Source organism: Pectinophora gossypiella, chromosome 17 (genome assembly GCF_024362695.1).
Source record: "Pectinophora gossypiella chromosome 17, ilPecGoss1.1, whole genome shotgun sequence".
NCBI classification, from domain to species: Eukaryota; Metazoa; Arthropoda; class Insecta; order Lepidoptera; family Gelechiidae; genus Pectinophora; species Pectinophora gossypiella.
The window spans coordinates 6183245-6195127 of NC_065420.1; the positions used below are offsets into that span (position 1 = coordinate 6183245).

General features: G+C 39.7%; 2 protein-coding genes across 3 annotated transcripts in view; both read left to right on the forward strand.

The window, feature by feature from the left end:
* The window catches only part of LOC126374401 (guanine nucleotide-binding protein G(o) subunit alpha), a 49780-nt gene extending 40642 nt beyond the window's left edge, over positions 1-9138 (forward strand). For both annotated transcript variants that reach the window (XM_050021039.1, XM_050021038.1), the window contains exons 5-8: positions 2098-2226; positions 4379-4508; positions 5203-5356; positions 5851-9138. In XM_050021039.1, coding sequence (XP_049876996.1) covers positions 2098-2226; positions 4379-4508; positions 5203-5356; positions 5851-6038 — 601 coding nt within the window. In that variant the 3' untranslated portion in view covers positions 6039-9138. The remainder of the gene's footprint in view (positions 1-2097; positions 2227-4378; positions 4509-5202; positions 5357-5850) is intronic.
* Positions 9139-9796: 658 nt separating this feature from the next.
* Positions 9797-11693, forward strand: LOC126374435 (cyclin-Q). Its single transcript, XM_050021085.1, has 2 exons — positions 9797-10931; positions 11010-11693. Exons 1-2 carry the CDS (start codon positions 10266-10268, stop codon positions 11097-11099), a joined length of 756 nt encoding a protein of 251 aa, XP_049877042.1. The 5' UTR covers positions 9797-10265; the 3' UTR covers positions 11100-11693.
* The last annotated feature ends 190 nt before the right edge of the window (positions 11694-11883 follow it).

Sequence of the window (11883 nt, forward strand, 5' to 3'; positions counted from 1 at the left end):
CACATAGGCTCATGACTAACGCAACATCAGAGGTACATCCATCGCAACGATGAACTAAGCACTCACATCTCAACGAAATTTTTGTTAGACCAACGTGATAGGTGGTGAACCGTAATCCCGCTTGTAATGGTCGATCCAACAGTGTTAGTGAAAAGTTCACCTAAGATGTGAGATATATAGTTTTATGCCTGAAGAGCTGAAGCATCGGAAGAAACTCCTCTACAACACGGTTCTTTTATCATAATCCCGATTATTTTATTTGTATGAGCGACGCCTTATATGATGATGACGTATGATGATCGCTAATGTTAACGCGGTATCTACGAAACGAAGAAACGACAGGGAGACACCATACGCCACAGTGTGCCACTGTGTATGCGATCCAACATTACATACTGCGGCCCACAGATAGTATAACGTCTGTGCGCAGTGTCTAAACTGGCAGCGTATTTGACCTGGCTACTTTAGTGTTTTTTGCTTACGCTGCTGTAAGCATTTGTGTAACATGTGGCAACCTTTTTTGCTTCAATTCTTTAAATGGAGTATTTGTGATAACTAACCGACTGTAACTGTAATAAACCAATTTTTTCAAGCATATGTTGATTAGGAGCTCCAAATGTATCAAATTGCAGTCATTTATGGACTATAAGACTGTTCTTGGACAGGAAAAATACATGCCAAACGAAGGGAAAGACCCTGCCGAGGAAAACGTCGAACTCTCCCACTATATCAGATTCTGGTACAACACAGTAGTGTTGGTTCTGATCTGACACTCCATCTTTCACTCGCAACACCTCCACGGATGACGTTACATTCACATTTGCCGGCGCTTATCCTATTATGACGACGCATGGCGTATATTCAGGAGTCCTCAAGGTTCTAGAAAGTTCACGGACGCGATACACGTAAATTAAACATGACATCATTAAATGGATCGGACTCTGGAACAAAAACGTAGATTGTGGGTAATTTTATTTTTTTTTAAAGAGAAGTCGTTTTTTTAACGAAGAAAGGAATTGCGTACATGCATCGAGGTAGAATCCACACCACACTCAACAGCGTCAGTTTGGGTTTTGTTATTTTTCTAACACAATATTTTTTGTGGTTGATGAGCTTACTCAAGGCCTACGATGGAGCGAGCTCGCCCAAAAGATACCTTTTCAGTCTTAAAGGTTATCGATTATACGGGCTCGGAAATACATACGTCGGTAGGGAATTCCAGTGCTCACAATAAAATGTGATGAGAAGCATAGGATAGTTCTAAGTTTGGACGTGATTTTTCTGTATTTCTCTATGTCTCAGAATTATGACTCGAATCCTAGTGTCTCATTGAGTGTGCTGGCCAATTTACTTATTTTCAATTACGACTCTATTAAAGCACAATATAAGAAACAAAATAATTCAAAATAAAGCTAATATTGATACAACAGATCACCTTCGAAAACCGCAAAGCGGCAGTTTACCGAACGGATGCACAATACTTCTTGTTTTGGAGTCGCTATCATTGTACCTACAAATATGTATGAGTATTACTAATTTCAATTTGAAAATGTAGTGCGTGGTGTGGGTCACGTCGGCCGTGATACAATAGACTCACCCGTCATACAGCGTTCCAAGTTCCACCACCATTGTCTCTGCTTTGTGTCTTATCTGATTGACGCTGAGCACTACCGCAGTATTATACCGTCTTACACTGTACCTCAGGTCGACATTGAACTCTCTTATCAAATAAAAATGTAAAATACCTAATAATATACTTGGGATGTAACAGTGCGTCAAAAAAGTCATCATCATAGACTTCATACCTCACTCGTCTGTCTGTTTCAGACGATGTATGACATCATTGTCGCGACATATATATATGTCACAAAAAAATATATCAAGGGTTATATTATTATCTTTATCAAAATGGTAAAAATACCCTTATGAGACGACACTCTCTGTCAGTTTTGAAGATCACAAAATGACCTATTTCCTTACCATGTTACCACATAGACCAATAAGATTTTTTATTACAAAATTTTCGCATAATATCTTGACTTAAAATTTTATGTGAAGTAAAACATTATTAAACGTGTTGTTTCTGTTTGTTTTCAGTTTCCTGGATGATCTCGACCGGTTAGGCGCGAGAGATTACCAGCCCACGGAGCAGGATATCCTTAGGACAAGAGTCAAAACCACTGGCATTGTCGAAGTGCACTTCTCCTTCAAAAACCTTAATTTCAAGTGAGTATACAAATTAGAATATTGCCTTTACCACCATCCCCCACGACACAGCAACCGCGCCGCTCGTGGCGTGAACTATATCGAGGATTTCAACCAATAGACACAGCGAATGCATGCAGATAAATCTCGTACGGCTATTAGTCAAAGCCCTCGATATAATTCACGTCGCCCCCGCGGGTGCTGCAATTCTGCTGCAAGCAATTCATCTAAGAAAGCAATATTGCTATTTGACATTTGTTAGCATTGCGCACTTACTTTTATATGCGCAAATGTCAAATTGCAATATTGCTTTTTTAGATGAATCGCTTCGATGTGGCCTTTTTAACCCTCCTGATTGTAACTTTAGGTTAAAATGAGAAAAAAACGTTTCGCACAGAATAGGTTATCATAAGATTTGCTAGAATATTCACGAAAAGAATATTGATATAAGGATTATTAATATTCCAAAGTCCAATTTTCAAAAAATATTGACATTTATTCTTTATTTATGTAAGTGACGCTTATAATTGGTTCCTTCCAATGTGCTATATCAATTTATAAAGAAGAAAGGATTAAAAATATTTAACATAATTATTATAATATTAATGACAGTTAATGTCTTTTGTTATTATATCGAAAGGTGGAACTTGTACTTACAACAACCTTGCCAGTCTAAAGATGACAGCATTTAAACAATAATACTTCATTCAAGCTCTAGATAATTGGCATGCATCTTCAATCACGCGATTATATTACAATTCCATCACGTTATTGTTTTCCTTGAGTTATTTTCGAATGTCTATTATTTATAGCCATTCTTCATCGTTAGCCATTTCAAACTGTTAATGTTCCCATTATTATGAATGGACAATTATATAAAAATGTGTTTAAGCAAATATACAATGTGCAATATGTGTATGTACATTGGGAATTGTTATATCATAAATTCATAATATGACCTACAGATTATAAATAAGATAGTTGATAGTGGCGCCAAAGTTATGAGGTAAAGTAATCCTGGCGGATAAATTCGGAAGCTTTTGACAGTTAAAGATATACCTACTTAATGTTATAGGACACTCTTGCCATCTATTTTATCTCCTATAGTTATTGTACTATCTAACATTGTGCGTATGACAGCAGGACAGAGATATAGTAAGTATATCGCCTAGAGCGAAAGAGACGAGAAATATGTCTCTAATCATATGTCAGTAATCATGCTACGTACTATTTTGAATGTACTATAATGACAGATGCCCTACGCACAATGCTGTAACAAAAAAGTATAGTAACGCTTATCTCTAAGTCGGGTGTGAGAACATAGCTAAAAATAAAATAAAAACTGCCATACGTTTCCCCTTACCTCCGCTATTCTTAAGGAAAACCTTTGCAAGTCTCATTAACTTTGCATAATATACATCATGTTTGCATATAAATTGGTACAATGCCCATCCCTTATCATGTAAAAGGGTACGGACAAGTCTTAAAGTCTACTTGTGTTGGGCTGATACTTAGCTTGAATGAGATTTAAGACCGAATAGAGGAATGATACTGCCCATAGTAGCGGTACACCCCGGACACTTCACACAAAACACAGACATTTACACATTGACGTTATCGTACACGCGCATTTGTGTGTGTGACGTCGGGGGAGCGGAGAGTGCTTTTTTAATATTATTTTGCCGTTCTATACGTAGTATTATTCCTTATTCTATGGTAAGATAAAGTAGCTTCTCACGATTTAAGAGGATCGATACTTAACAAGAATATCGTGACAAATGTTTTATGTATAGTAAGATTTATTTAGTAGAAAAAGCAATCTACACAAATGCTGGTATTTTCTATTTCTTTTTTTTCCTATATTTTTGTTATTGTCAAACTTTAAGCGGTACCATATAATAAGGAATTATATTGCGTATAGAACAGCAACTCTCCGCACCCCACCAGTGGCTTAGCTAGGTTTACCTCACCCCCCTCGGACATACTTTAGTCTACAATAGTATGGGCGTCAGACGACACACACACAGATGTAGTGTCTGCGTAAAACGAGGTTTTTTGTATGAAGTGTCCGGGGTGTCGCGATAAACTCGATAGGAAAAATATAGGTGTACTTTTCCCGCCTGTGAAAATTTTTAGAAAATAGGAGCTAATGTGTACGCGTGTAATTTTTCAGATTGTTCGACGTGGGCGGTCAGAGATCGGAGAGAAAGAAATGGATCCACTGCTTCGAGGACGTGACGGCGATCATATTCTGCGTGGCCATGTCCGAGTATGACCAGGTGTTGCACGAGGATGAGACAACGGTGAGCGACTTCTCTTTTGTAAAAGACAATAAGCGACGTCACCAACCCTGGTGGCAGAGAAGAAGTGGCCCCCTGTCATGACTCGTGTAGTACAGTCATCTCATTAGCAATATCGTGTACTCACTTTAGAACCCTGTCGCACTAACATATTTAACATTTAGTGAGACTTACAGCTCAATTTGTTAGAAACGTTAATGTGACATGGTACCAAAGTACCATAGTAATGTTCGTGACCGGACGTACTTACTCAAACGAACTTATATCTTTACGCGAGTATGTAAACTTAACATTCGTCCTGCCACTGCTACTGTTGTTTCCCATAGCACCTTTAGTTGAGTGTTTTGTCAAAAGTCGACCGAGAACGCGAGTTAACATACAGTATCTTCTTACGGGCAAGTCTGCCGCAAAATGTAAAAGCACGCTGCCGTCCACAAGTGAAATAGTTCTGACCATGTCACCGACAGGGCAGAAAAAAGTAGAACAAAACAGTGGAAATAATGCGAACGACAGGCAGAGTAGGTTTTTATGACAGAGCCAAAAGTTCAAGTCTTGAAGATAAATGTTATGTATTTAGTCGTATAATATTATAACCTATCACCACTATTGAAATGTGTTATGGCTGAGGAGAAGAAATTCCTTAATAACACGGTATTTTTAAACTGCACAAAATAAGGTTACCTCTTGTATGTTTCAGAACCGCATGCAAGAGAGCTTGAAGCTGTTCGACTCGATCTGCAACAACAAATGGTTCACGGACACCAGCATCATCCTGTTCCTCAACAAGAAGGACTTGTTCGAGGAGAAGATCCGCAAGTCGCCGCTCACTATCTGCTTCCCAGAATACACCGGTATGTAGCACTATGTTTAGCCACTTCGAATGGCCCCAGGAGAGGGATGGTTAAAATTAAAAGAACGAATTAGAAATATGTTTATTCCCTGAGAAAATACAGCAGAAACAAAATCATAGGCACAATGAGTAACTAAAGAAGTGACATTTATGGGCAGAGGTTCCCAAAGCTGAGCCTGCATCTTGTGATCTGTGTGTATGTTTGATAATCGACCTAACAGACGCGTGATGCTAGAATTGAGTTTCCAAACCAAAGCGTAGAGGAGTGGAAACGTGCAGGAATCGACCATTCACCGCGACGGAGGGCGACAGAATCTCCGATCCTCTTTTCTCCTCTCCGCTTTCGTGGAATGGAAACCCACCAAAATATTAGAAAACACAATAGATTTATACACGTAAAGCAAACTGCTTAAGGATACGCTATTTGACTTCGTTTTAACTAGATAGTTTTGCCACTTTATCTTGTATATTGAGGGACGTGTTGTACGTGTACAGGTGCGCAAGAGTACGGCGAGGCGGCGGCGTACATCCAGGCGCAATTCGAGGCCAAGAACAAGTCGACGACGAAGGAGATCTACTGCCACATGACGTGCGCCACCGACACCAACAACATCCAGTTCGTGTTCGACGCCGTGACCGACGTGATCATCGCCAACAACCTGCGCGGCTGCGGGCTGTACTAGCCGCGCCGCGCCGGCCCATATCACCGCCACCACCGCAGCGTCTACCGCAACACCACATACTTATATATATTTTTATGGGAAGTAAGCTTACCGGATATACCGCCGATGTGCAGATATCATGTGTCACATGGCTTGGGGCACTGTGTATGTTTTACATTAGCTCCGATGGACAGTACGCGACTAGACCCCGCGATGTAGCGTTCTCTCCCTGTAAAATAAACCGCCGTTTCCTCTTTAGTTCTGGGCGTGTGGTTTTTCCGACGACACCCACGCGCCGCTCTCGATTAGCGAAATAATTTTTGATGAAAGTGAATTAGGTATCTAGTGTTCAATTCTAAATTTTGGTGCTAGTATAGTGTTTGGTTTGTGCAGTTAGTGGCTGGCGGTCTAGTCGCGTCACTGCCGGGAGCCCGGAGACATTGTGCTTATATACTCACTCTCTTACGGACCAAAAACAGAAAGGAACCAATATTTAGTACTGAACTCTGTAGTGAGATGCATGAATACGTTCACAGGCCTACTTTACTGATACAAAACATCATTCCATTATTAAGTATTATCGCTTACGATGAGAAATTATTTTTATAAACTTTTGAATGCACAAACTGTAACCGCTAAGATCGTTTGTTTTACGTACCTCGGGTCGTGTTAAGCTAAGTCCTGTCTCACTCTCGGAGCATGCATTTTGATTATTAGTTAGGCGTCGTACTACGCACAAATTATTTATTTCTGTGAGAGCATTGATTCTTTTATGCCATATACAATCTAAATATTTTTTCGTGTTAATATTTTTTCTATATCACTTTACAGTTAACCTTAAGATGTAGCCATTTAAGATCTACTCTTGTATTCAATTATAAAAATCATGTTAGGTATTTATTTTATCTAGCGTATTTTGTATTAAAGGTGGTATATGTAAACTTGTCATGTTTAATTTTATATTTAAGTGATTAACCAATGTTTATGATGATGTTGTCGCGCCACGTGGTCCGGCGGCGCCGGCACCGCCGGCACCCGGCCCCGGCGCCGGCCGAGGGCGTTCTGTTCGCACGGTGTAAGATATGTGAGTATATAAACTTTGTATACACTCGCGAATTGGCGTAATCAAACCTTATACATATATATACTATATAACATAATTTATTATTAATAATAAAATAAAAATCTTACTTTTAAGCATTAGGGCAGTAACTGTATCAATAAACATTAATTAATAATGCAATTAGACAGTAACCTTTACTATTGTCATAGTTAGGTGATTTGTTTTCATTTTACGTTTATGAAGTATGTAAAAAGTGATTAAATGAAAATGTAACGCCTACACTGTGACCACGCGGGCCACCCCGGCGGCCGCGGCCCTCGGCTCGCCTGGTTGCCGACGCCGCTGCACTGCGCCCCCTAGCGCCCGCGCCCGCGGGGCCGCGCGGACCGAGCGCGGCGCTCCGCCGGCCTGGCCCGCGGCCCGAGCGCGAGCTCGCTTGTTGCTAGGTAGGTTTTTTACTGTTATGTAACAATATGTGTACGTAAAACTAATAAAAATATTATTAGCGCAGTTCTACATTCAGCCCAGACATTACATCTAAGTAAGCTTCACACTACATTAAAAGTTTTTTAAATGATAAACTGGATGTGGCATTCGAAGTCGATACTAAGTCGCATCCATACGATTAGTTGGAGGATTGCGCTTTCCGTTTCATACTTGAACGACTAGAACCGACCGTGCGGTTCGCTATAAGACGAGATTGCTGCGGTTGTCTTCCGGATTACGAAGCAGCTTTTTGCACGGCAACTGATAATATGACGAGTGTGCCGATTGTGTCTGGTCGTCGAGTGGCGTCAGTGCAGGCGAGCGCGGCACAGTCGCAGTATGGAACGGCAGCGCGGCGACATCGGCGCAGCTTCGACGAGCCGCCGCGTCTCCTCACGTGCCGCAGAGCACGAAGTCGTCAGTTTCGCATTTCAATGTGTTCCTCCGCCGCTAAACATTAACTTGTATGCTTTAATATTTCGAGTGAATGTGATGTAAATTTTATACACTGCCGCATTGTTTATTCGCTCGAATCACATTTAGTTTATAAGATTTGGGACAGTGACCGGAACGCACACGCCACACGCAGCATGTTTGTTTGTTTGGACACGGCAGTGCGCACGAGCCACCTCGTCTCGACGCTCAATCGACCCTTCAGCCAAACTTTACGCAACGTGGTATGTGCGTAAGCTTCTTATTTGAAGACTGAAATGTTGCCGCTCAAATGTTCTCGCGCTTTATTAGATCCAAACGGGGAGGATAATGCAGTTTTTTAAAAGAGTTAGCGATTAGTAATTGGAACAAAATAGATGTCTTAATAATACTTATAAAAGGTGTGGCATAAGATAACTCGAAGACTACCCGGATCGAGAAACTTGCGAATTGAGCGACATTCAGTTGTAATTTTTAATATTAAACGCTGAGTCTTTGTCACAATGTTGTCGATTTAAAAACAATATCACATGCTTCATTCATATTTGCCAAAGTTAATACTAACCTCACTATTTATACCTACTGTATGTTCTTTGATGACTAAATTATGTGTGAGATTCGCGGGGAAAGCGACAACACGGCGCAGCCCCGCCGGCGAATATAGTCGTATTGGTACTGATCAGAGTACAATGTTGAAAATATCTTATTTAGAATTGATGACATGTAAACATTTATTTCTAGCGCGTGCGAGGGATCGCTCGGTGTCGCCGGCGTCGGCGCGGCCGTGGCCCGCCCGCCGGCTAACATACGCCGAGCGTTCCCATCTATTGAACAAACGTTTAAGAAAGTAAAATTTTTAGTCACTAGTGGGTAATTTTTGAATGTGATTCAATCTTATCTTTATTTTTCTATATCGAGTGACATCTTGTACATTTTGATTTCATTACGTTCCGACTTATGTTTTGTATTGCATTTACTGAGAGCGATATATTTAACCAACGATTAAACAAATATTTTCTCTTTTTTGTATCTCGTCTGCACTGGTATTTTTTATTGAATTTACTATAAATGTACTTTTAAGTGTATAATTTTAAATAATTACTGAAAATGATTATATTCTAATTTTTATGTTCAAATAATGATGGTCGTTTTATTTATTATTTCCCTTTCCTTTTAATACATTTCATGAAACTTAAACGTAGCTGTCAAGTGATGTATAAATACTATACGAGTACAACTACTTACCCCTTTGGGGATACAGGCGTGCAACTTACACACGTAGCTAGAAAAAAGTACCTGCATACTACCTAAAAAAATAATTAACAAAGCTGATTAATATCAGCTTTGAGACTTGCTTAATAAAGCATGACGAAAATAAGAAGATTCATTGTCATTTATTTAAAACAATCTAAATAATTTCTTTCATTCGAAGTAGGCAGGCATAAACACGTTTCGATCATATTAGGTAGGATGTTATCGAGGTTTCGCTACGCCTGGGTAATATGGGAGATGCTAAGCAACGCAAATAATCTAAAGAAAATCGATAGTATTTATAATCGCTATAAATATCTTAAAACTAGCAAAAAAATGCGCGAGGATGGCGACTCGAGACAGGTTTAATTTCAAAATTCCCGGCATTTGTCAGTCAGCCAATCAAGCAAATCCATAAACAAAAACAGAACGTCGCGCGCACGCACTAATTCGTGTTATCTATGGTTAAAAACAAATGAAGCGTCCGACGTCAGACAGACAAAAAAAAGTTATCGATCGAATTTGTGAAGTTTATGGTTAAGGCTTTTTAGCGGGAAACGAGAACGGGACAGTTGCTTTCTTCATTGAATAATCTAAATAATTAATACGAAGTGGTGTTTTGTGGTTAATGATCGCATTAAGTTAGTCGGAAGACATTCGCGAGTGTTATTACATTGGAGTATTCAATAAACAAAGTGTATCTGCCTATTTTCGCTTCGTGCTAGGAAGCCGCTTCATAGCTCAAAAGTTTATGCGGACTTTTGAGTTAATTCGTTTGGGGTTCGGAGTAGGAGTCTACTCCGAGGGTGGGGGCTTAGGTTTCATCATCATCATTCATCACCTTTCACCATTTCATTAATCATCAAGAAAAAAAAAATACGTCAGACATGGCTGTATGGGCATAGTTCCCTTTGCCTTACCCTTCGGGGAAAACCAAACCAAAAAAAAAAAAAAAAAAAAGTTTATGGTTAACCTTGAATTGTTTGTAAATTGATAACATTTCTCGAATTATAACAATGAAAGACGTAATAGACGTAATGGCTTTACAAAGTAGCAGACGTGAAAGACGTTTACCAGACTATCGCAGTGCGCCGGGCCATAGTTTAGCTACAAACTTTATATTCGAGTGCGGCATCAAACTAGGCTTGCAGCCGGCTACCGTCGCCACTGCAGCTATATTTTACCATAAATTCTTTAAGGAAGCTGAGAAAAATGATTACGATTGCTATGTGATCTGTACTGCATGTCTCTGTGCTGCGGGGAAGTCACGGGATGAGCCGGTCAGACTAAGAGATGCAGTGAATGTGGCGCATAATTCTATTAACCGTGGAGCTGGACCTTTAGAACTCGGTGAAGAATACTGGTCGTGGCGGGGAGCAGTGGCTCAGGCGGAGCTTCTAGTTTTGCGACTGCTAGGCTTTAATTTGGACGCACCGTCTCCACACAAATATCTGTTGCATTACCTGCGCTCTCTGCAAGAATGGTTCCCGCCGGCCCAATGGCGGTGTGCGCCGGTAGCCCGTACAGCGATGGCGTTCCTTCAAGACTTTCATCATTCCCCAGCAATTCTGGACTACCGTGCTCCCCATGTTGCAGTTGCTTGCCTCACGTTGGCTCTACATGTGCTGGGAGTATCAGTGCCATTAGCATCTACTTTAGATGACGATGCTGCTTGGTATTCTGTAAGTTCTATACTGTTTAAAGAAACTTACTATGTCCAATGTTCTTTCAATTGCTAATGTTATCCTTTTTTGTTGCAGGTGTTTACCAAAGATTTACAAAAAGAGAAGAATTGGGAAATTATGGAGAAAATTATGTTTGTTTATGGTAGAGAACCTGAACCAATATAGCATATGATCAGAGCTATCTTATGAATGTCACTTTCAATTTCCTTTTAACTAATTTTATAATGATAGACTGTTTCATAAGCTAAGAGACAAGAATTAAATAAGTATTATACGAAAACATGTAACTTCTTGTCTGCCGAAACACTGATCTCGACTAGACACCTACCTACCTATGTGTACACCACCTTCTGGTTCCATCTTCAGACCCTGGATATCAAGTAGCACCAGAAAGCTTATCAAGACAAATCAAACGAGTCCATATCAGTTAAAACTGTGTATCAGTTGAGAATAGTATTCAATATTTTAATGTCCTATTATGGTGTATATGTTTATGTTTCAGTTGTGGATATTTGGACCAAGTTCCATACAACTTAGGTCAATCTCCTTAAAGATCTTTTAAGTGCCTACCTATACCTATTATAACAAAATTTATGTTTATATATTAAACAAACAAAACCTGAACCTTGATAAAATAAACTAGTAAGTAGATACCTACCTAGAATTGATTCAATGTTAACATTTACTGAGATTGGTTTCAGGACTACTGCTGCATAATTATATATAAAAATAAAAGTCGAGGAACTATCTTTTTATTTATTGATAGTCTATTATTTTGAACGACGTGTCGAGGAGTGGTGAAATCAGATCTTCTAAGTGCTGTAACAGAAAAAGCGATGCTGGGAAAAGGCTTATCCGGGCACTGCCACTAAAAGATGCTTGTAATTTTTTAATGGCACACCTACAAATTCTGATAGGTCCGGATTCGATTCCCGATGGGGACATTGTC